Source organism: Scomber japonicus, chromosome 19, assembly GCF_027409825.1.
Source record: "Scomber japonicus isolate fScoJap1 chromosome 19, fScoJap1.pri, whole genome shotgun sequence".
Taxonomy (NCBI): domain Eukaryota; kingdom Metazoa; phylum Chordata; class Actinopteri; order Scombriformes; family Scombridae; genus Scomber; species Scomber japonicus.
Window position 1 is genome coordinate 22,968,297 of NC_070596.1, and position 26,491 is coordinate 22,994,787.

A 26,491-nucleotide genomic window follows, 5' to 3' on the forward strand; every position below is an offset into this window, starting at 1 on the left:
TGATGATGACAGTTAATTCAGAGAGAGTAGTGCAATTATATAAAAGTTATCAGAAAATAACAAAAAAAAGTGTTCAGTTGTTAAGTAGCCACTCTCAACAGGTCATTAACTGAGAGAAAGTACTTAGTGTTCACTGTGTAGTTTTGTGTGTTTAACCTTCGTGTCGTCCTCCCGGGTCAAATTAACCCCTCTGTTTGACTGTTCCTTCCTTCCTTCCTTCTTTCCTCTGTCCATCCTTCCTTTCCTCCCTCCTTTCCTTCCTTCCTTCCTTCTTTCCTTCCCTCTTCCTCCCTTTCATCCTTCCACCCTTCCTTCTTCCTCCATTCCATCCTTTCTTCCTTCCTTCTTCCATCCTTCTTTCTTCCTTTCATTCCTTCTTCATCCCTTCCATCCTTCCTTCCTTCCTCTCTTCCTCCCTGCTACCTTCCTTCCTCTCTTCCTCCCTGCTACCTTCCTTCCTTCCCTCTTCCTCCCTTTCATCCTTCCTTCTTCCACCATTCCGTCCTTTCTTCCATCCTTCTTTCTTCCTTTCCTTCCTTCTTCCTCCCTTCCTCCTTTCCTTCCTTCTTCATCCCTTCCATCCTTCTTCCTTCCTTTCATCCTTCCTTGACTCGAGGACAACAGGAGGGTTAAGAATATATTTGCAGGTTTCTTTTAATAATTTCCTAAAAGCAGCTTCTGTGTAACTTAAAGGTTAAAGGTTATTTATGTAATTTGGAAGCATACAGGAAATATACTCATTATAAAATTAACCTGATATAATATGCAGTTTGATACACAAGTATTTTCTAATTTATTAAGAACGAACCCATTTAAAATTAATCTGCACTTTCCAGCTGAACCAACCTAATACTTTTGTTGATGTTCTTATCATTTATACCACTCTGTAAAATGTCCTAAAAAATTAATCATTCCATATCTGCAAATGACTCACTTAAATCAGTGTAAAATTGAAGTTTCAGTAAAATAATGTTACCAATAAAAAAAAAAGCAGCCACGTCAACAATGAATTTTATTTTATTTTTTTGCAGTGCTATCAATACATTTTATTCATATAATCAATCACTGTGAACAATCTTAGAAATCTACTTCCATGTTTAAGATAAATACTGCAGTAAATACATTTGTCCTACAGTATGCATAGCAGAGATCAGTTCCCTGTATGTGTTAAAACAGCTGCCCACGCTGCAGGTGTTCAGTAGGTTTCAGTGTAAGTAAATAAATGTAACAACATCACGTCTGATTCTTGGTCTGCATGTCACAAGTTCATTTTAATAATCTCGGTATAAAACTAAAACGGAGAGAGAAAACATACAATTCATACATTTCTGCTCAGTGGGTGACTGTAGTGTAAATGAGCTGAAATTACAGAATACACCAGTAGCTGTCATTTTATGTGTAACTGTCAAATCAAGTCACACAATGGATAAGATTTTATAATTATCATTTTAGAAAAAAAAACTGCACCGGTCTAAATTGTGAAATTCTGTGCCATGAAATTACATTGGAAATAATTAATCCCTCATGGCAGTTTGGTGGCTGCAAGGTAATTATCCTAAAAATATTTTTCTCTTACTTCAGGAGGTCTGAGGCTGCCTGACTGGAATAGCTGCAGAACTGAGGATAAATGGCGGTGTGGCCTTTTTTTTTTTTTTCCTCCTTTGAATATTCCCTTTGAATACTTTTTCACTTAACTCGTCCCTAATGGGCTCGCTGAGCTGGGACACACAGCTGAGCCATGGACTGTATATAGGCTTCCACCATTAAGCTAACCACAAAATATATATATATATGTATATATATATACAGTAGAGTACATACACACACTCAAACATACACAATAATGTCCACGCAAATGCTCGCTCACACTCACATCCATTAATGTGCAAAGTTGTTGTGCAAAGTCGAGGATATAATACACATACTAAGGACACTCCCTTACACCCATTTATGTGTGATGTGTGTAAAATGCATTGAATGTGAAGCCAGAGCATTTAATGTTATCCCTGAAAACAAAGTTGGTTTTAGTGTATTTGTTGCCAGACAAAAAGGTGAAGGGGAGCGAATAGCTGCCCTGTAGAATCATTAAGTATATTAAAAAGCAGCCAAATCTTCTTCCTGACTGGACCACACGAGCCATATATGGTCACACCAGGAAGAGGAGGAGGGAGAAATGCACCAACCTTCTTATATTCTTCTCTATATTACCACTTCCCCCCCCTCCCTGCAATCAGGCTGAGAATAGTCCTCCTGTAATTCAGCCAGCAGGGGTCAAGCTAGTCCTTCATCTCAGCTCCCATTACAGTCCTCGTTGGAGCTGAAGGAGAAATGGACACATAGGAGGAGACTGAAGGTAGTGTTTTTGGAGTTGGACGACTAGTTGAAGCCCTCTCTCGTCAGTTCTCCACGTTGGCCCTGAGAGTGCGCGGCTTGAGTCTTTGATGCAGTCGGTAGTCCTGGCTGGCCGCCCTTCGCAAGGGAGCCGGGGAGCAGAGCTGAGGGTTGGTGAGGCCAAGCGTCTGAGTTTTGATGCTTCGTGGCATCGCCCTGCTGCAGCTCACAGAGCGTCGGTCTTCCGCGCCCGACTGGGAGGAGTCGAGCTGAGCCTCGCACAGCTCCAGCAGCGACGCCACCTGGCCCCTCAGCGGCAGGGATTTGAACCTGCGACCTGCCAGGTAGAAAAAGGACTCCACAAATGCTTGTAGTCCCATACCTGAAAAAACAGCAAGGGAAATACAGAGAAGGAAAGGTAAACAGGAAATCAAATGCCAATGTTATTTCAAATGAAGCAATTATGCTCAACAGATAGGAATTTAAAAAAAAGGTTTGATATCAAAGTGTAACTAACAGTCAACAGTCAGTAACACCTCTCTACCTGTTCCCAGGATTTTCATACTGCTGGAACACAGTTTCAAAGTAAAAGACAAATCTATTTTAGATTGTATGTTAATCAGTGGCAGAATTAGCAAATGTTAGAGGTGCACTGCTGCCGAGGGAGACAGATGGAAAAAATACCACCTCGCTGTCGAACGCCTCCGCCAACCAGTCAAATAGCAGTTTTTTTGACTTTGAAGGAATTTAATCAAAAGTGTATTCTGGTTTTGTGTTCACATTCTTGGCCGTTAAAGATTCTGATAGAAAACTAAGTTGCAGCCATGACAGCAGACAAAGCTTCAAATATGGACATTGCTGTAAAGAAGCTACCAAATTCCTGAACGAGGATGTTTCACAAACCATCTTCAACCTGGCAGCACAGAAGATCTTTACAATAACCACAGATTCAAGGTGAGTATCCACCAAATGATGAAATGTGAAATACTGTCACAACCTGTCCTTCTCTTCCTCAGTTATTGGTTTGAATAATGGCCAAAAGACTTTATTCAAACATTATGATGTCAGTGAAGATGACCTTTGACCCTTTGGATGTAATAGGTTTATTAATTTTATACTTTAAGGTATTGTGTGAAACTTTGTCATAATTAGGGTACAAATTCTTTGATTATAGCCAAAAATGTGTTTTATGAGTTCACAGTGACCTTTGACCTTTGACCAACAAATTCTAAGAAGTTCAACCTTGAGTCCAAATGGATGTTTGCGCCTGATTTAATGAAATTCCCTCAAGGTGTTCCTGAGCTATCGAGAATGGGATGGATGGATGGACAAGCAACCCGAAAACAAAAATACCTCCTAGCATGGCTGTCGCTTGCGTGGAGGCATAAAAAAAGATATATACAGTTTTACATCTTCTAAGACCATCTGGCAGAAGTGTTCTTAACTTGCTGGATGAGGCACAGACTTCACTTCAAATTAAGAAAAACAACCAAAACTAAAAACTGTGACTGTAAACACATTTGTTTTTCTTTCTATCAGCAGAATTCTCAGTTATGTAAAAATGCAGATTGACTTTTTGATTTACAATAATGACATTACTGTGCACCCTGATGTGACTATCCTCTTTAATTTAAAGACATTAAAAAAAATTATCAACCTAAAACTGGTTTAAATCTTCACAAATTGTTCTGAAATAGAAATTTAACATCATTAGCCTTTGAAAACAATAATTGGGATGCTGTGTATTGAAATTTGAAGCTCTGTATAATTAGTTCAAGTTAAATTCCAATAAACAATACATATAGAGGATTGAAATGTCATTAGTGGAGATCCTTGTGCCAAAATTCAATTATAAATAAAACAACACCATACACATACACTCTTAATTAAGATAAACAAATATATGAATGCTATATATGAGTCTCTGTATGTTTTCACCTCAGCCTGGACTCATTAAACATTTAACTGCCTGGATTAAAAAGGGTTAAAGATGTAATTATTTTATTTTATCAATATCATATAAAACATTCTGTTGTTCCCACCAAGACAAAAAAACATTTGTTCAGTTTCTTGTTAATTAGATCTTGTTAGTTAGATCCTGTTATAATGAGACTTTTCTCATTATTACTAAATACTAAATTATTCCGTTTTAAATAGAAAGCGTAATAATAATAACTTCATCTTGTAATACGTTATATAACTAGATTTCACTAAATGAACGGATCTCATTATAACAAAACCTGCAAGAAAAGTGAAAACGTTTGGAAATTAAAAAAGCTGCAATATACTCTCTGCCTAATTTCACATGTGGGTGGCAGATAACAAAAAGCATGAACTGAGCTGATATTTACCCAAAGGTCTCCTTAATATTTCCTACTGCAGCCTCTATTATTCTCTATATTATGAGAGGAAGCAAGGGGGATCAAGGAATTCATGGAGTGGAATACAAACACCAAATTAATAAAATGCTGATTCACACAAGACCAATATAGTGAGAAGCCGGTAGGTCATTTGCTTTGGAATTTAAAAAAAGAATATATATGTATATTACAGATCACAGGAGGAGTGAAGGAGAAAATTTACATAAATTCCTTCATGTGTCCTTTTTAAAATTTTGCCGCATATCCCAAACAAAAGTGATTAAAAAAAAAGAAAAAGAAAAAAAAAAAAACACTTCATAATTGTTTAGTTTTTTGCGAGCGTTATGAATCCTCCTGATTCCCCTACAAATCCTCCAGTGCGCATACAGAGAAACAACAGACCCTGACTCTGGTCTCTCTGAATACATATGAGCTCATTTGAAATTCTGTGCAGGCCTTTCCATCCTGGGTCCATGTGATCTCCATCCATCCGCTCTGCCTCGCAAACACTCCCTGCAAGGTGCAATGTCTGAATAATTCATGTCGGGAGAGTCTCTTCGCTGTCACATTGTGATCTCAGCTCATTTCAATTATGGGAGCACAGTGTCAGAAGAAATCTGACAAAGAATGACAAGCAATTATCTCCCAAGCACATTATTTGCTCCGAGTCTCAAGGATACCAAGGCTCTCCGTCCTCTACATGTTGTTTCTCTGGCTTGATTTTGTTTTGGCATCTGCGTGTGTGTGTGTGTGTGTGTGTGTGTGTGTGTGTGTGTTACCTGCTTCTCTAGAGTCGGGCATCGCTCCTGACCAACGCCGTGTGATGTCTATGTAGAGGATGTCCACTGAAGCCATGGTGAAATTACTGTTGCTCAGCTTGCAGGTCCTACACACAGTAAAGAAACCATTCTTATATATATATATCTCAGTTGGGGTTTTTTTTCTTTTTTTTTCCTGACACTATTCATACCTGATGAAAGTTCGGAAGGCAGTTGGACCCAGACGCATGTTGCCCTTGACGCCGAGGAAGCGTATGAACAGAGCTGCGATTCGCTCCACCAGCCTCAGGTAGTTAAACTGCTTGGTGTACTTGGGGTAGACCTGCTTTAGACACAGAGAGGGAAGAGCCCCTCCGTCATCCGGGCTCCTGTCTTGGGACTCCGCCTCCATGGGAATCTCCTCCCCGTGTTCAAACCCACCGGCCTTTGGTTGGGAACTGTTATCATAGAATAACGGGAACAGAAAGGAGATGTATAAATCTATGGTACAGTGCTTTAATGGACAAACTAATTCTTTTCACTTTATTAACAAGCTGACCAAGCATTTAACCAGCAGCTTTAGAGTCTCTCCACAGAGGGACAGCTATAAAAGCAAAGCTGTATATTTACTGCTTTTCTTTGCTGTCCGGCTGCAGCGCTGAGTAATGGCCTTTAGGCTCTGCAGGACCCAAACACGGGACCATAAGGCCAACCCAGAGAGCTTTTGTCAGCTGAGTTACAACCAACCACCCGAGGTAGATAAAAGCACCCGAGATTTTCACTTGAGTCTGCACTTACAGCCTGGCTTGACTGTGTAAACGGGAAGAATAATGTTGTATGAAGGATAAATGCGAGGCCCCGGTTCTCTTTTCATTCCTGCATCTCACAGCCTCCTTCTCCCTGCAGCCTTTTTTTCCACTGACTGTACTGACATGCACAGCGTTTACCTGCATCAGTTGGAAGAGGGTTCAGCCCCTTCACACACAATTTAGAAAGCAGTGTTTCATTCTTATAAAGAAAAAGCTGACACATCTTGACAATTGTGGATGCATAATACAGTGAAACAAATCCTGGAAAGGTAGAAAGACTTGGGATGGCTGCAGCAGAAGTGTGACTCATAAAACACTGTACACCAAGCTAATGGCTCTTGAAAAGCCACAATGGACCTCTGCAGTTTTATTCAGTGAAGGACAACACTGAAATAAAGACCGTGCTTACACAAAGACTCATGTTACCAGTTCCATTGCAGCTACTGATGGTGAACAACTTGTGCTTTTTGAGGCTCTTAATTTGCGTTATGTCTGATACTTTAAATGCAGAAATATAAAAGCACTCATAATAATTACTTAAAAGGTGGAGTGCAGGACTTTTACATGTGAATGAATGTGTGTTGAATTGAAGCCTTCAAAACTAGTTCACACAATGCTGATTACTCCACCAGATACTTTCACAGTGTACTGAGTATAGTGCTGTCTAGTATGACATCACTGCACCGAAAGATGCATTTCATGTCAACCAGCTATGATTGGTTTGCCACTGTCATCCAGGCTGTCCAAAAAGAGACAAAAGTTCTACACTGCAGGTTTAAATTGGCCATAAGAAGTCCATCAACCTTGGATTGGGCCCATCGCTCTACTGCGGGCGGCACAACAGTGGTCCAGAGGTACAATGATGTAGGACTACAAAAAGCACAGCTTGGCTTCAAAATACTTCAATAAGGGCTTTTCAAATGCTTCATGTGGTAGAGAACTCATTTTACGTGTTGGGCAGGCTACACACACACAACAAGTCTTTCTGAGCGTTAACACATTGTGGTGACAGTTTCTGTAGTAAACACTCACAAAACCAGAGAATGTCTTTCTTGGTTTAATACACTAGCAAGCAGGTAAAACACCAGCAACAGATACAGAAGAGCTGTCTCAGGTAAAGTTCAAAGTTACGCTCTGAGCAGTCCATTATTATTCCCTCAGCTGATAGATACAGCTGACCTCCTCTTCAGTTATCTCTACACTAACAATTCACTATTGTTCTGTCAACGGACGGGTCAGCTGGAGTCCTCTTTTCCTATCTTTGCACACACACGCACACACACAGTCTGTCGCTGTCCTTTCAACAGACAGGTGTGAATGGCCTGTCATCTCTGCCAAGTAGTTACACCACATCCTAAAACATCACACCCAAGTGTTTGTAAGAAAGTATGGGAGAAACTTTAACATATTTATCCCATTACACAAATACTATGAGATGACTTTGTGTAATTGATCCCTTCGGTCCAATAAAATAGAGGTGCCCTGAGGTTTGCCTTTTAATAAACTTATATATATTTCTTTCCCACCAAAATGCAGTGTCTCTTCCCTCATAAAATATCTACACATATGGAAAACTGCATTGTTTATATCTATATTTACTGGCTGGCAGTCTTTTTCCCTGCATTTTGTGTAGCTTCACAGCACTACACTGGTCAAAAAAAACTCAACAGGGGTACCTTTAGGAAGTCTCAAATTGGCCATTTATTTGAATGGAATTCATGTGCACTCAGGGAGCCAAAGAAAACTCATACAGGCATACTCTATGGGCCTAGTGATGGGGGAGCTTAAATATCTTTTTTGGTATATGGTAAGCATCTTTCACTGGAATGACTGTAACAGAGCATCCAGTATGATTAATAACAAATCCACAGTAAACCAATGCAATGTTATTTAAATGAGTTTGCCTGATCAGACGTCCTCTTTGGGTAGAAACCTATAAAATGCATATGTGTGTGTGTGTGTGTGTACATCTCTGTTGCTCTCCTGGTAGCTTTGTTGTATCTGTTGCAGCATTACAAATTACACCTTTATCACACTAGTGCTTCGACTCCTCTGACCTTACATAATTCCCATTATAGTACCTTGCATCTTCCAAGCTGAGCAGAGGTCTAATTAGCTGGAATAGCTGTCAACACATCTGTGCTTGAAGACACACATGCGACAAAAGAGAAACACGGTTATATTCAAATCAAGGGGGATACAGTGCTGCTTTTATGAGCCACTTTCTTTCTCCATGAATTAGTAAGCAGTGTGAATGGCACTGAGCGAGCGCTGCTGAATGTTTAATAGGATCAATCATCCCACAGCAAAGCCAGAAGGACACCACCCACATCTATTTAGACAGGGAAGGGCTCGGCTAAAAACGGACACATCTCCAACACAGGCTGACAGCCAGACGGACAGCGAAGGAAATGTCTACAAATACTCTCGGCCGACGGACAGCTGAGGAATGATGAAGGCGAGGCGAGAGGGGTAAAAGGTGAAGGATGGCAGGTTATTAAAAAGAGAAACAGCGGCCCGGTGCCAAATGTTAGTAAAGTGTGCGTAGGGAGGGCTTGGCCTAATTCGGCTGTCATTAACCTGCGTGAATGTACTTTATGGCCTCCTGTTGAATAAATCTTCAAAGCGTCTGCACACTGTCAAAAGTCAATGAAAAGAAATCGACGTGTCTTTACATCTCTCTCCGTTACATACGTCTGAAATTGATTGCCTAAGCACAGGTCATACTAAAACACACCCACAAGGAAAAATAGTTTCCTATAACTAATAATAAGCTTATGTTTTATGTCTAAAAGACTTCAAACGTGTTCATATTATTAATCATTATGATATGAATGGCTAATTTCTATCCAAACACCCGCATCATCAGAGAATTCAAATGTGGGCTTAAAATGTGGCTTATTTATTCAACTCTTTCCACAGCAAGGAAATTAAAAAAAAGGTCAATATTGCACTTTGAAGACATTTTGTTACATTGGGTGTTGCACCAAATCTACCTCAGCACTACTGTTCTCTTTCATGCAGATGATGCTTTTGTAATCACGCCCCTCTCACTCTATTTTAAGGTATGTGTTGCCTATGAATATCACCTTTTTTGTTCCCGTCCACGTTTGCACCTCTCATACCATCCTCATAAATCACCCTCTGAGACACAATACACAGGATTAATGAGCTGGGTGAGAGAAGTACATGTCTGAGAGTCACTGTTATCATCACACCATCCTCCACGTAATTCCCCATCTATCTCTTCCCCACGTATTCACCAAAATGCCACTTTTTTTTTTACCCTCTTTGTTCAGCCATTTTGTATTTACTTATCTCTCACTCTGTCTCCTTTAAATGGCCTCATGGTTTTTTTTTTACTCAGCTGTACCTTGGTATTGTTTGCCTGGTCAGTTCTCACCTCTCTTTCACTTCATCTTGACAAGTGAAATTCATGCAGGCGGTGAATTTTAAAAGTCTAAAAAAATTTGGCGTTCTGAATGACTGAATCTCATCCATCCCACTGCAGTGCAGCTGTCGGCAAACAACGGCGCAGGTATATTTACTTACTGTACAGGTAGACCATCTGTCCAGTAAACAAATCACTTAACCTTCCCGTAACGACGCTGGGAACATTTTGTTTGTGCTTCCGATGACAGCTTAGTAATGATTCTACAAGTTTGCAGAACACAAAAAAATAAAAATCATTCTTTACCTGTTGAAATACAACTGTGAACTGGATCAAATTCTATTGTGTGTTCATGAGAATGGCAGCTTAAGTCTTTTCTTCATATTAAAAAGCTGAGGTCCTTGAGATTTCATTCTGTGACAATGTGGTATTAAAGCTCTTCAAATGGCATTTAAAAAGACTATTTTGTCCTATTATAAAGTTTCAATAGTCCTATTATAAAGTTTCAATTAGCAATCAAATATTTCCATGAAGCTAGCATCAACCATGTTAGCTTCATTAATTCTTTTTTAAAACAAATTTTTCAATTTGTTTTCTTATTGTCAAAAAATCTCATGTGCAGAGCCAAACCAAGTTCAAGTACTGTGTGTGTATCCAAAGCCTGATATATCCACGTCCACTACTGTTCAAAAACACTTTTAAAACCACATCAATGAACCACACTGTTGAATTCCCTACAAAGATTATTGTCATGGTACATTTACTACATTATAAATTCCTCATAGAGCTTCAGTACAAAGTCATGAGGTTGTGATACGTAGCACAACAAGCTAGCATAGCTAAATAAACAGAACGGTGTCTGCCTTACAAGGAACTGCTCTCTGGAGACTGAAAATGTGATTGCTGTTATTAGTCTTTGAAGCCATTTCTAAACTAACTAAAATGTCTGAAATCTTTGTGTTGAAGGAACACGTCATCCAGTGCAGGCATGTGTGGCTCACTGAGTTGTTTTTAATACTATCTGGACAACAACAGAGGTCAAACACAGAAGAAGATTTATACACATACAATACACACACAGTACTTGGAACTAGATCAATTCATTGGTTTTAGCTCTGCACATGAGATTTGTTGACAGTAAGAAAAATATAGGAATGTGCCAGCTACTTCATGTCATAATCATATCATATCTTGTCATGCAGTTGGATCATTTTCTTTAGCTTCAGCTTCAGTAAAGGTTACATTGTGTGTTCTCCAGCAGACCAAACATGAATGTGTAACGTGTGTCTGCCTTGGACGCCCACGCCTACACACAAAGACCAAACTGTGGCACTGAATGATAAATGACTTCTTATTTTGTGCCCGTGTTGTTGGCCGCGGTGATGATTACATTTTTCGGAGCATATCCAATCTAATGGCTAATTTAATAAACATTAGCACTAGCTAGTTGGGACATAATTAGCATGACTTCCCCCCTCGACCACATGACTCAGTCGCTATCTGCAAAGCTGACAGTACACATTTCCCTGCAATCGCGACGTGACACCAATACTAATAAATCTTTGAGTTTGGTGGGTGAAACTTTTTAGAATTATGTTGAACTGCAACGTAATTATTACTGCAGTTTGATTTCATCATGAAAATAGGTTTATTTAGATGTTTAAGCCTTCGTTTAACAGTCTCGATTATTTAATTTTCTATTTGTTTGACTCATTCACTCCATCCTATGCAGCGCCCTTCACAGTTCCTCATTAACTGATCAGAATGAAACCTGGCTCTCCGTTTCCCCTTGTTTACCTGATTGTGTGCACCTGTTCAGTCCTACTTAAGTTGTTGCTGTTTCTTTCCTCACTCAGGGTGGTAATCAGTTCTCATTTTTTTCTGTGCTAAAATACTGATCCTCATACTCACCAGCCCAAGTGTGTCTGGGTTTTTTTTTTTTTACCATGTGTGTATATATAAATATTACCATTCACTGAAATTTGGACATTTATTCCCCTGGCATCCTATCAGACGCTCCCACCAACATATCCTGAAATCATATAGTCACCAGCCAAACCTGAAATCCTATTTTACAATCCCAGATTTACAGTCCCAGATCTCTGACCAAATATCCCACTCAGCTTACCTGACAGACTACTGGTACCTGTTATTTTATGTCATTATTGTCACTCAGCACTATTTGTTGGTATCATTGTCGTCTATAAATATAAACGTTCAGGAAAACATTATATTTTTCACTCTTTTGAAAACACTCAGTCTTTCACATTGTAAACCCGTCCTTGTCGGTGTCACTGCTTCTTTTCAAGCTCACTATAAGCTGTGACATTTTTAATGTGACAATTACTTAGATCTTATTAAAGATGAATGCACTTCCTCCCTTTATCATGTATGTTGCACCAGCCTGCACTTAAGCTTCTTTTCACCACATGACTGCAGATTGTAAATACTTGAGATTTTCCAGAGATATTCTGCTACTACTTAAACGGCTTGAGGAGGCTTCAAATTTTGAGATTAATTATCAGTTTGTGGCTACAATAAAGCAGTGAACAACATGGAAAGAGGTACACACAGTGAAATGCAACATCATTTACAGCACAAGTTAGCTGAAAGATTATTGTATACAAGTGAAACCTCTTCGATGCTGCTAACCCTAACCCACTAAAAACTAGATTTTGAAATATTATCTCCTTAAAATAATATCATACTGCTTGAAAATCTGATCTAAACTTGTAAATTCTGCAGGGCTGCTGCTAGCAATTATTTCCATTATATATTAATATGATGACTTTTTTTATATAGTAAATGGAGGATTTTTCTACCAAAGAATTGTGAAAATTGCCAATCACCATTTCCTTAAGCATGAGATGACATTAAAAATCATTGGAACTTAATTTTCAGGGGGAGCCAAACATCCCCGCAAGCCACCAATAGCATGGTAGCAGGGTATTGTTATCAGATTGGCAGCTCGTTTACAGCTTGTTGAAACTTCAAATTGGGACTAAAAAGGGAGAAGATTTCTGGACATGGCGACAAAAGATGACTAATGGAAACGTTTCCTGGAATGAAGGAAGTGCTGAAGTGTGTTGCATTTCAATGAGAATACTTTGAAGGGGATTTGAAAGGTACTACTGAAAGATTTATGACAGTTTTTCAACAGTTAAGAGAATTTTTGGCCACCCTCTTGTATGAAATGTGAAGATACAGATATGAAGGTTATAAGTAACCCCTTACTTAGATCTCAGTCAACATAAATTGAATAGGAGACATTAGATTAGGGGTCTTTATAGTATACAGATACGAACATAACCCTAAATGTGTATAATGTTATTCTGCAGTGTGATTCATCCATAGACAAGTACAGAATATGGTTCTGCTGATTCCAGCTGGGTGAAAATGTAGAGTAGCAATGCAGAAGGAACAAGGATTAAACATATTATAGGGGGATTAGATCAATATATTGCTGGTCGTGAATATAATAGTTAAGTGGGTATTATCCCAGAGAATGTATCCCTCACAATTGCAGAAGAAAGCAAATCAAAATACCTGATATATGAAGATAATGTGAGAGGGAGGGAACAAAAAAAGAAGGGGTAAAGAAGAGGCAAGAAATGGAGATGGTGGTAAAATAGAAACAGTAAATCCTCTTGTCATAGAAGAAAAACAGATTGAGAAAGGGAAAAAAAAAAAAAAACCCAGAATGGTGGGAGATTTATTGCCAGGCGGCACACTGGGCCAGTCAGCCGGAGAGATTGAGCCACCAGACTTGTACAGTAATGTGTGAATTTTCACCACGACTCAGCTGAGTTTAATTTTTCCATTTAACAGGCTTACAGGGAGCTGTTGAGTGGTGCAGAGCCGGGCTCTGAGGAGGGACGGGCAGAGTAAAATATCATGTCCTTAAAAGTGGACTCTTAAGAGCAGCAGACAAAGAGTGGAGGGTGTAAAAACTCATTATGTGTGTGTGCAAGAGTGTGTATTTACATTGACGGTTTCTTGAGACCAGGGTCCATAAGGCGCAGTGTGTCTCTGATCACACCTACTTTGACCTCTTCATCTACTGGACTGGGAACATATTCATAAACTCCTGGTGTCACCTGGATAACACACACAGACACAAACATTAATTATAACAAAGTGAATAATAATGAAGACAATACTATTATCATACAGATGTGGTGATTTACTCTTACCTCCTGTTCATGTTCTATTCTCATACTGGGGTTAGAGTTGACCTCTAGTAATACTGGCTTCAAGTTTTTCATCAGCAGGATGTCAAAACCTAAGATCTGAGTCACAAACACACCATTAATTACATTCCTGTTAGATATATTTTATATAAAGGATAAATACATATATATTCTACCTTCAACAAAGTGTAAATTACTGGCTACCCACCTGGAAGCATGTAGGTCCAGGTTTCCCAGGAGGTATATCAGCCTGATAGTAGACTTTAAGTTCAGGCACCACGGCGATGACGGTCTTGATGACAAGAGCAATTATATCAGACCACACTTTCTTGATGTCGACACCTTTAGCTGCAAGCCTGTACAGCACGCTGGAGAGAGTGCGTTTGCTGCCTGTGCTCTGGCTGTCTGAGTGGACAAAGTTGCCGCTGTGGACGTTGAGGGAGTAGTTTGTAAGGTGCATGAAGACGTGGCTCAGGTTCTTCTGGCTTGGCTCCTACACAATCAGAAGAGGAGTGATTTTAACGATCAAGGTTAAAAGATTACATGAATTGTGTGAGCCATAAATGTAAGTTAATGTTTCAGAGCATCATCATGTAGTCAATCATGTTCATGTGGATATGTGGGAATAGACAGGGAAACCACACACACTGATTTTGGGAAAATGTCCATGTTAAAATTAAAGACTTTCTGGGATATGTAATAACTAAGGAATGCAAAGTTATGTACCTTGGACATATAAACAATTGTGTTGCTAATAGTGGTAAGAATTTAACCAAGATATTATTGAGCACAAGCTAGAGGCCTATAACAAGAAATTGGTATAAGACTGAATTTTCTACTATAGAACAATGGTTAGGAATTATTATTATCAGTTTAGAGTGAAAATAATATTTTTCGTCAATAAAATAAAAGACATGGATGATTTATAACTCAGTGGAAAATGTTTATGGACTGATTGATCTATACATTTCAAGACAATGCTTTTACGAAAGCCAAGATTTGAAAACATGGCTGACTTTTTTTTAATTTAGTCTGTGTTTGTCTCTTTTTTTTTGCTTTTTGGTTGTAGAAAAACTCATAAGTTAATAGACACAATACAAAAAAGCTCAATAAATATTCAACTTTCAAAAACTTGATCCTGCTGTTGTCGTGGCTACCTGGTAGGGTTCGGTGCAAAAACGTGTCAGGCCTTCCTTGGCAATGTAGATCTCCAATGGCTCCATGGACTTTATCAGTACGTAGAGGCGGATGTCAAACTTGAGCTTGTCAATGAGCAGCGGCTTCTGGATGTACTCCTGGACTACAGCCTGTTTGGCCTGTGAGCCCGCCATGAGTTTTAGTTCAGTAGGGTCACGGATGAGGTAGATGCCGTCCCCCTGAGAGCCTCCATCTGGTTTGACAATGAAGGTGAAATTCACTGTAGCGTCGTTCTCCTTCACCATGCGAATCTACAGCAGCAGAGGTGGGAAAGAAAAAACGTCTAAATCACTTTATTTACATCCACTATGGCAAATGTTGAAGCCAAGAGCCCCAAAGTTTGAGTGATGAAAGTTTACAGATGCTTCATACATACAGTACAGTTACACAAAATGATTCAAGCTCTCAATGATTTTTGAAAAAAGCTAAACTGCACATGCTCAGAATTTCAAATGTGAAAATGTGAAAATATTATAATGTGGTTACAGGAGAGATTTAATTTTATGTTCAAGTTAGAATCACCCTATGGAGTTTTTGAGCACTAACAGCACTATGGAGTGTTGTTTTCCAGAGTCGGTCCCCCATCTTTTCCACTGATTTACAAGTAATGCACCAGATAAAGGCAGCAAAAGAAAAAGATTCTTACAAGTAAATAATGCAGCTTCATGAGGACATACATACATTTATTGAAAAACAAGTTTGTCAGGCTTCAAGGATACACACAATGAGTTTTGATGAGTCAACAGACACTTTGCTCATTTACAGAAAAACTCCAGGGGGCACCTTTAAGATACTTTTTATCTTCCAAATTTGGAAATTCATTAGTTACTTATGTTAATTACCTGCTTCTAAGACTAATAAAAAATGTCCAGCTATAACTCAACACAGGAACATGAAAAACATCTGAAGCCAACATTATATAGAAGAAACTGTGGCAACCTATTTACTTATCCTCAAAGAGTTCCTTGCTGTTATATATGGTTAAATTAATTCAACTTCCAAGTTTAATACATACATTTAAAATCAGGCAGAAGTTATCAAGGCTTTAGATACTTTGGATTTTGAATAAGTCTCATAATCATCTCATTCTGCATACATTCATTTGGACTTGATCTCCACCTTAAGTTCTCCACAAATGTTAAAGAATCATTAAACCAACATGCAAAGTCTTTCGTATTTCTGTATCAGATAGACTGTTAAACTAATAGATGTAATATTTGTACAAGGAAGGACAGCCTTGGACTTAAATAGCTCTGACTAGTGAGGAAGCAACTTTACTATAAACCAAATTACAATAGTGGTGTTCTGGTGCCCCCTGCTGGACAAAAACTGGATTTGCAATTCATAATCTCCTTGAATCAGAACTATTGACCATCTGCTCTTGCAATTACTTCACCAATTAAGATAATGCATCACTGAAAACTGAAAACCCCTCAATGATATCATTACCGTCAACAGCAAGTGAAATTAATCTGCCACCTGCCAAAGTCAATCAGTCCGTGATTCAAGATTACAAAGATTATAAAATTTGAAGGTTGCATACATATTTTACTAAAGTAAAAGTCAGTCACTTCATCTAGCAAAATGGCACTGAGAAAAAGATTTGATGACAAAGCATTTGACTTTAAAAAGGTTATTTCCTTGTCTCATTAACTTTCTTTCTAATTTAATGAACATAATGAACATAAATCTGGATGCTTTCAGTGTGAACTAATTAAAGCTTGATCTTTTTTTTGTTTGTTGGTGAATTGCTGTCACGCTTGTTTATTGCAGTCAACCAGGGGAAGAGCAGCTGTGGGGATGCTCATTCGTCCTTTTTTTTCTTTTCATCCTTCTTCCTTCCTCTATGCATTTGAAAATCTGATGGTTTTAGTCTGGAAACTGGATAAAGATCTAATCTAATAGTGAAAGTGTTCATAGTCACTCTATGGGTCATGGTCCACAAAAAACTCATTCAATCCTGTATATCCTTTCATAGATAATCCTTCTGTATTCATTCATTCGTTAAAATATGGCTGGCAATAACGTTATGAATTTGTACTACTTTGTACATAGTAATCATAGTAAATCCAGAGGTTGTATTATGTAGCAAGGAACTACTTTTAGGAGACTGAAAAAGGGTTTGCTATTATTAGTCTTTGGAGCTGTTTTTCAAACTAACGTGACCAAACTCTTCGTGGCCAATGTTGGCTTTGTGGCTGATTGATGTGTTTTTAATAGTTTTCTTTAATAGGTTTTGGAAACCAACAGAGGTCTATGGCAGAGAAGAATGAGTAAATCAGGCTTTGGATACACACACACACACACACAACCCACTTTAAAATAGCATTAGTTATTTGTTGGTTTGGCTCTGCACAAGAAATACAGAAAATCGCCAACCATATCCTTTAAGAAGTGCCAAATGACGGGTCAAAAATAAATATGTCTTTTGCCCTTGAGGAAAGTGAGCAAAAGAAGCAAGTACATGAAACAGCAATCAAAGCAGGTCACACTCCACAATACAAATTGAGATTAGACTGAAGGGAAGATGGCAAGAAGAAACCAGCCATTTCTGTCCATATGTCGACTCTGTCATTGATATATTTAAAAGCCTAATTCTCTTATTTATTCATTTATATCAAGAAATCTGGGAAATAAGAAAGACAGCCTACATGGTTTGAGCTAAATTACTCATCTTGCTCTGAGCTTAGTATTGTTATTTGTCTTTTAAAATTTTATACTACCAGGTCTACCTTTCAAAATACATTTCTGACCTAAGTTTACCACGTAATAAGTAAAAATAAATTCTTAAATAAAAATCTGAATTTTTAAGAATCTCTCTTTATGCATTGCTGGAAAAACTTTCATCTTTTTATTCTTACAATCCACAGCTACTGCAGTATTTTATGATACAGTTATATGGCTGCTCATAAAAGACAGAGTATCTAGTATTGCACAGATCTACAGAAGTGCAATAATCACTATAATTATTATTTTAATATCATTATGTTTATACAACTATTGCAGCAGCTGTCTAGTGTATACATTATACCTGTGTGAGAAACTGCTGGTGCTCCTCAGGTAGGATCCAGGAACGGGGATAGAAGTCGTACTCTTCTGGGAACAGTTCCTGCACAGTCCGCATTGCACGACTCAGGTTGATCTTCCTCAGCATTTCAATCATTCCTGCAACACACAAAGGACAAAGTCTCAGGAGATGATAAAAGTCAGGAGAGCTGAGTGATGTAGATTTGGGTGTACATGTCTTACTGATACAATAATCTCTAGAGTCTCGAAAGCAATGATTATTAGTATGGTGCGACAACGTTAGCAGTTGAGCAATGAGGATCAATGAGGCCTAGAATCTAGAAGTTGGGCTCCATGGAAGAGGGCCTGTTCCCTGTGTCAATGTAAAAGGCTCATTCTAAAGGTAACAAAAACCCAATAACTCTTTTTTCATGACTATTGTATTCCATTTCTACAATTTATAATCTACACTGTAATTCTTCTTCTATCCCAAGCAACGTACATCTGAGAGTTGATATGATACAAGCAGGGATCTAGTCAAGAGACAACTAATCAGAGTGCCTTGGCAGCTGAGTGGTTAAGACAAGGGACCTATGCTGCAGGTCGTTCTCCTCTCTTTCTCTCTTACAAAATAAAAGCTAAAAATGCCCAAAAATAAATCTTTCACCTTCGTGACCCCATCTGTTCTAACTGTTCTTTCCTTCCTTCCTTCCTTCCTTCCTTCTGTCCTTCTTTCCTTCCCTCCTTCCTTCTTTCCTTCATTCCTTCCTTCTGTCCTTCCTTCTGTCCTTCTTTCCTTCCTTCCTTTCCTCCATCCCTCCTTCTCTTTCTTTCCTCCCCCTTCCTTCCTCCCTTTCTTCCCTCCCTCCTTCCCTCCCATCTTCCTTCCTTCCTCCATCTCTCCTTTCCCTCCTTCTTCCTCTCTCCTTTCCTTCCTTTTTCCTCCCTCCTTTCCCTCCTTTCTTTCCTTCTTCCTCCGTTCCTCCCTCCTTCCTCCCTTCCTTCCTCCTTTCCTTCCTTCCCTCCTTGTCTCGAGGACAACAGGAGGGTTTAAAAAAAAAAAGACAGAAAAAAACTTGAATAAGTGCTATAAAGCTCAATTTGAGTTGGATAGGATGTAGGTGCAAACAGGCAGTGCATAGAAGGAATGCAAAGAGTGCATAGTAGGATTTGTAGGTGTTTTTTCCAGTCCATAAAGTGCAGAGGTGTTCATGAAAGAGCTGGGACTTAAGTCTGTTCTTAAAGATTGAGAGCCTAGTCTGATCCCCTAGATGTCACTAAATTCTACAAACTGCATCTTTATTAAATCCCTCCTGTTGTTATAGACTATAGAGTATACTTGAAGAACAGCCAGTAGAAATAAAGCTGTCCCTCCACTTTAAGAGTTCAACAAGCATTAGTGTACCACACTTACAAAAGAGGGTTGTAGGAGAAGAAGGAGTCATGAGGTAATGAAATACCTGGGAACTTGTTCACTTGCCCTGAGACAATATTTTCATTGTCGTGGAAGGAAACACCGTGCCAGTAGATATCGCAGGCTGCTCGTCTGCCCAGAGGAAACTGCAGAAAAGAAGGGACAGATGATGAGTGATAAAAAAAAAACAATGATAAGAAGGATTAAAACATTTACACTTAGATTAAAACAACAATATTTAAAAAGCCGTACTTATTTTTTTTGCGTCTGTAAATAGAATAAAGGCTTAATCTGTTTGCATGACTCAAAACATTAGTAAGGTGTTTGTCCTTCGTTGATCCCAGAGTGCAGGGATAATCTCTTGTAAAGATGGTCGATAGTGCTTGTTGTAGTGATGAGCTGGGGAAGAGGAGAGGTCGTGTGATACTATAAAAGGATTTAGAGAGCTAGCAAATCCTACTGGCACAAGGCACAGCTTTGTCCTCTACACTTTCACTTCTGCCCTCACTCACACTGACACACCACAATCCACATACTTACTGTGCACAAAATATGTTTAAATGTTCACTTAAAATTCACTTAAAAATTACAGATCACTACACTCATTTGATTGACAGATAATCTAGTATGCACTCCATACAAGTTTGGGTATAAAATCCCATTTTAATGCTTGAACATTCATCCATATTTCCCATCTCATATCGAAGAAGAGACAAACATCCTTTCTTTAAACAAGTTCATGAAACAAGAAATGAATCCCGGCAGCGTTAGGACATCTGACTGATACACGAGGAGCTACAAAGACGGGCTTTTATATTTCCTCTATGCACTTCAGCTCAGATTTTCATGAATTGAAGCACTCTGTATCATTTATGTCATGTTCCAGTCAAATTTCCATTCAGCTTTTTAACAAACCGGATTGGTATTAATCAGGGTCATAATTTAGGTCTTGTTTAAATGCAGTACAGGAGATGTTTTCAGCTTGCGGGTGGGTGCACATGTGTGTGGGTCACATGTGTGTGAATGTGGTGTAACCTCAGTGGTTGTGACACAGCAACTGCCAACAAGCATGATTAACCCTGTGACATCTTGGCTCTAAATTGATCTTATAGTCTGTGGGGTTACACTACATCCTTAAAATGTCTAAATTATCTCTTCTATGATAGAGTAAACTGAAATCTTTGGGTTGACTGTTGGTTGAGATTAAAAAAAAGAAAATTAAGGTTGCACCTTGGGTTTAGGGAAATCATTTTATGGACCAAAAAACTAATCAGTTAATTAATAAGAAATAAAGAATCATTTACTGCAGTCCTTAATTTGAATTTTAAAGACACACTTCTATGTGAGTTTGAGTTATAAAGGTTCAGCATTAACTTTTTGAGCCACTTGTTCAGGCACAAAAGTCACTTGACTGGTTAAAAATGACAGAACAGACACTAAAGACACTAAAACTTAGGTGGTGGGTTAGTGGTGTTAGTTTAGATATAAAGTGTACATGCACCATGCAGTGCTTCAGTAGAGGAGGTTGTATCAGCATCTTATTCAAAAGTAGTTTAGCTGACTTTGCAAAATTCAGGAGAGACTCAGCAGCTAGACATTTCTCCCTTCTCTGTTCAGGAGCAGCCTGAGATCATCACTAAAATGAGAATAGCTGGTTCACCTTAAAAAAGGTCAGTCCACCTTAAGTGAGCCTTGTCTGGTTAGGAGCTAACCCCTTCACTTTAATCAGCAGGTGGCAAGCAAGACACGACAGTGAGGAGTTGTAGTATTTATTCACTAACAAATAGCTTGAACTGTACACACACACTGCACCGCTGTGTTCATTGCTAACTTTAAACTCTGCTGCGGCCGCCAGCCTCGCATGCTCTCACATGCACTCACATGCTCTTTCTCTCCACCCCACACACACACAACCTATACGCTCAGCTTCTGAGTTGGACGTATCTTGGGGGAAAATAAAACAATAGCTATTATAAATGTATTCAAGTACATAGTTGAGTAATGAGTGGCACATCATGTTAAGACTTTTTATTTTTGTTTCTTTTAGACTTTGAACTTGTCCAGTGAGGCATGTAAATTTCTCTTACACCTCCTTAACCCTTTACTGTTCAGAGTCAAATTTTTGAGAGCTGTAAAAACACCCTATACACATGTATTTTAGTCTGACTTTTCCCTAATGAGACCCACAGTATACATAAATGGAAATAAAATGTATCTTTTTTTTAATTTTTGTAAAGCCAATACATTTTTTTATATGTGAATGTAAAATTTGACTTGTGTTTGTAAGAAAAAATCTAAAAATCAGCATTAAAACATGTTGCTGTATTCTTCATATTCTTTAAAATGATCTCCTGTAGTGATTGTAAATAATTAATCTTATGGAAAAAAAGACATACATGTATTAATGATTGATGGGGAATTTATGAATGTGAATTGGTGTAGAGGCTAATTATGAGCCAGAATATGAACAGTATGTGAGAGTCAACACCAAGTAAAGTTACATAAGAAGGTCAGCAGGATATCATTACCCCTCCTAAATCTTACTCTGATAGGACCCACCTCACCGCCCGTCTATGAGATAGATAGATAGATGGCAGAACTGCACTTTATTAATGACTGAGCATGTGAGCATGTGAAACGGGGAAACCCTGCTTGACAGCCAAGTGTTGCTATAAATACACACTCATAGAGTTTTCCAGCGTGTAGCTGTCTAATCGCATCGGAGAAGGAGGTCAAATTAATTTGAGTCGTTTCTAAGGATCAGGGCCAAAAATAGCCATCTCCGTTATGCATGGAGAGAAGCAGAAATAAGACCATACTCAACCCTTTATTGTGCACTTGGTCATATTTTCCGAGCCACTTGTGAATGTGAATGACTACACATAGCTTATTTCCATCTTAGCTACTGTAGTGTATAGCATTTCCACTTTCAGATATTTAGACCATTATTTCCACAACATGTTTTAAGGAAGCTTTTAGGTGGAAAAGAAAAGAACAATCGGCTTAATCTGTACGGTCATAATAAAAATACAAAGCTTGTGATTAAATGCACAATTATTAAGTCTCATTTTTTATGAAGTTGTAACTCCAACCCTCTGGCTTGTCATTCTCTCTGCCTAAAAGAGGACTTAGAGTCTATTGGATTAAAGGAGCTTAAGGCTAATCATTTCCCACTGTTTAACAAGAATGCCATATGCTGAAAGTCAGATGACAACACTCTGACAGGCCAGAAATGACAGCAGATATAAAAGATAAAGTCATTTTGATGTAAATTGTCATTTAATAAAAAGAATAGAATATCACATTTTCTGAGATGCCTTCATAAGTATCCAGTAGATAGTATCCAGTCTCCTCTCTGTTATAAACCTCCTTAACTCCTGTGTGTGTGCGTGACGAATGGTTTAACCCTTACTGTTCAGTGTCAACCATCTGAGATCAGTAAAAACTACTTTTTTTTTCTTTTAACCTGAAATTTGATGAACTTAACATACAAAGAAGGAAATATATTTACACATATTCATCCAAAATGTCTAAAATGTTCATTCTTCACATTGAATATCATTTGTTGAAACAGTTTCTCCTGTTTTATGTAACATTGGACCATTATAGTGTTTTTTTATATAGTTTTTTCTCATAAAAACTAAAAAGTTAACTCTTTCTGCTGTCTGAAAGCTTAATTAAGGATTAATCTCACATTTATCTGTGACTGATGAGGAGTTTATGAATGATTTGTGGGTTCAGACGTTTGTTATTGACACAGGAAATACTTTGATGGGTCAGAATATGAACAGTATATGAGGGTTAAGGGATTTCATAACTTACAAACAATAAGAGCGAGGCTACTGGAGTTTCAACCCATCACTAGATGCTGACAGGTGCTTTCAAAATGATAGAGGATCTATAGAGCCCTTCACTTTGTTGAATGGGGGGGGGGGGGCATGACGAGGACAAAAGAAGCACGGTACATGGTAAGGTATAGGCCTGCCCGATAGCACGACCGGTCGGGCTTAAGTGTCACCACACGGTCACCAGTGATAAGTAGAGTCTTTACTCCACCTGTCTCATTGCATTAACCCTTCTTTACCTCTCATGCATAATGAAGAGCGTGTTAATAATGGCTGATAGCAGGTATTATTGAATCTGACATTCAAACGGCTTTTTGTGACAGGCCAGATGGCGTTTATGGCTCGGAGAAAGAAGAACTGGATCAATTAGCCCTCTCATAAATATTTTAAAGACATTTCCTTTCATTGAGCACTACTTTACTCAGAAGTCATCTCTTTTACACACGAGGGGGCATGACAATTATAATTTTCAAGTTAAAGTCTGTCTATCTATTAACTGCTTCTTCAATGCAAACTTTGATAGATAGAGATACTGGAAATAAATAAGTAACAGGAAATGATAAATAGTCTAAATCTAGATCTAGATCATGCTCAAGTTTAAAACCTGAATGATCAAAATTCCTTTAAAATGTTTATATTTTTTACGCATTTATGTCCATACTGACGTGAATACAGATGAAGACACTGTTTGACTTGCTGTCAAAATTGGCATGTATTAGACTGCCTAAATAACACAGCAGTACTGACAAGAAAGCAAACCCCATTAATGCATTTAGGTTAACTTATTTTACAGTTAAGACAGCGCTAATGACACGTCCATGCGCTATGACAGACATCAAGTTCAACGAGGGTTAACAAATATTTAAATTCATCAACAAAATCTTTATGAGAAATAGAAACAATCTCACATGTTTTTTGGAGAGTTCTCTCCCTTATACCTTACCATCAGATCAAGACTTCTGTCCACTTTCAAAGAGTTTAAGTAAGACGTAGAAGATTGCTATATACACGTAAACAAAGCTGAATATAAGGTGCTGCAGCTTGTGGTTGTATGAGTTGTTTCTATAAATTAGATCAAGATTCATTTAAAAATATTTAAATGTCATACATGTCATAAGTCAGGCTGCACACTTGTCATAAATTAGAAGATATTCTTTTAGATCAAGTGTGAAAAACTTTCTTAAAACCACACACACTCCTAAGTACACAGACACTACAGGCAGACTTTTGCTTTAGAGCTGCAACACTTTGTAAAATCAATTACTAGTTTGATAATCGAATAATCATTTTTCATGCAAAGATACCACATATTTGCTGGTTCATGCTTCTTGAATGTAAGGATTTCATGCTGGTTTGTCTTATGTGATAGTAAACTGAATCTCTTTGGACATTTGGGTGAAGAAAATGAGCAACTTATTTCAGCAAAAATGCCCAAAATTTGCTCTATAAAATCCTTTTGCCTTTCATAAATCTGTGTGAAATTCTCTGGTGTCTAGAGATGCAAAAATAAGTCGATCGACATAAAATTAATCTGCAATTATGTTGAATTGAATTAATAATTTTAGTATTTCTTTAAATTGCTTTTTAAAATGCCTAAACTTGCTGGTTTCAGCCTCTCACATGTGAATATGTGATGCTTTCCTTTGTCATATATGTTAATAAACTGAATATCTTTTAATTTTGGATTGTTGATCTGACAAAACGAGACATTTGAAGACCCCACTGTGAGCTCCAAGAAGTTACAACCGGCTTTTTTCACAACTTTCAGACATTTAACAGACAAACTCAAAGACTAAAATAATGTGCAGATTGATCATTACTGAACATAATTGTTTTTTTTAGTCCTTTTTTTAGACCTTGCTTATGCATGACCTCAACCCCAAATCCAGCTCACCAAAAACCCCTGACTCAAGATCAAGAGGACAAAAAATCGCATCAATCAATAAGTAGACTCTCCAGTGTTACAAGAAGGATAATGTCTATTATTTAAGGCCTCATTGAATCCCAGCAGGTCTTAGAAAGAGGATTGTGCAGGTTTTTGATAAAACGGACCCCCTAAATGACTAGAGCCATCATTTAATAAACTTTAACCTAAAAATGGACAGCTAAATAAAGGAAGTTGGTTGCTTTTTTGTTAAGTTAGAGTGGGGGGGGGGGGGGAAACATAATTTTCATCCACGCACATCCATCATCATGACCCAAAGCATAAGCATTGACCCCAAAGACAAACATGTAACTTAGCACACCTCTTTCCACTGCAGCTGCTTGATGCTCAACTTCAGAGCCTCCAGCGAGGTTTTGGCTTTGGAGGTGTCCACCGTCACAGGTCTCCTCTTCCTTGCATGCTTGAATCCCTCCTCACGGCGTGTCTCTTGGATGTTTTTGGATGGATGGATTGTCACATAGTTCCCATTGCTCTCTGCAGTCTTACCCTGCAGTATCTTCCCAGTACCTCTGATATGAAGTGTCCTCTCATTCCCCACCCTGTTCAAATTCTTCCCAATATGAGCTGATGACAAGTCTGAGGTGTGTTTGGCATCTCTTCCAGGCTTACTGCGACTTTTACCCCTTTGCTTACAGGTGATGGAGGTGTTGGATGCAACTCTGCCTGCTATGGTGATGCTCTGAGGGTCAGAAGCAGGGGGGAGAGAAGACACCTGCACCTCCTGCACCTCCTCCTCCTCAGCAGCAGCATCCACACCCTGCTTCTCCGCATCCTCGCCCAACGATTTCATTTGCTCGAGTTGATCCTTGACTTTGACATAATGATCACTCATTATGCGAAATGCTATAATTGACGAGGCAGGGCTGGGCACAGTTGTACCACAGGGTGCAGTAATCCGACGCCGGCGAGCTAATGTTATTCTGATATAATACAGCACGCATTGCTAGCTCAAATGGCTAATTAAATAGTACAAGCCATTTCTTTAACAGTACGGGAAGCAGAGATGTGGTGGCTCTCACAGTCTTTCAACGTGATTAGCTATGACCGGTTGACATCAAACTTAATGTTAACGCTAGCTAACGCCATTAGCCACCAAAACCCCTGACATTAGCCTGTCAAACTTCATTTAGCGTTTAAAGCTAACATTACGCTTGAAGAGAAATTGGCTTTGACTCATGACAGACTTTACCTTACAAGTACCGTTATCTACTTTTATAGCTGGTGTGGTTTTTATCCCATGGTCGT

General features: G+C 38.6%; 1 protein-coding gene across 1 annotated transcript; it reads right to left on the reverse strand.

Moving 5' to 3' along the window:
- Positions 1–1,781: 1,781 nt before the first annotated feature.
- Positions 1,782–26,078, reverse strand: ttll11 (tubulin tyrosine ligase-like family, member 11). Its single transcript, XM_053339628.1, has 10 exons — positions 25,548–26,078; positions 19,503–19,602; positions 18,068–18,201; positions 14,997–15,287; positions 14,048–14,332; positions 13,843–13,938; positions 13,634–13,746; positions 5,662–5,907; positions 5,471–5,577; positions 1,782–2,713 (listed from the first exon to the last, which is right to left on the reverse strand). The coding sequence occupies exons 1-10, from the start codon at positions 26,076–26,078 to the stop codon at positions 2,397–2,399; spliced, it is 2,220 nt and encodes a 739-aa protein (XP_053195603.1). The 3' UTR covers positions 1,782–2,396.
- Between the last annotated feature and the right edge of the window lie 413 nt (positions 26,079–26,491).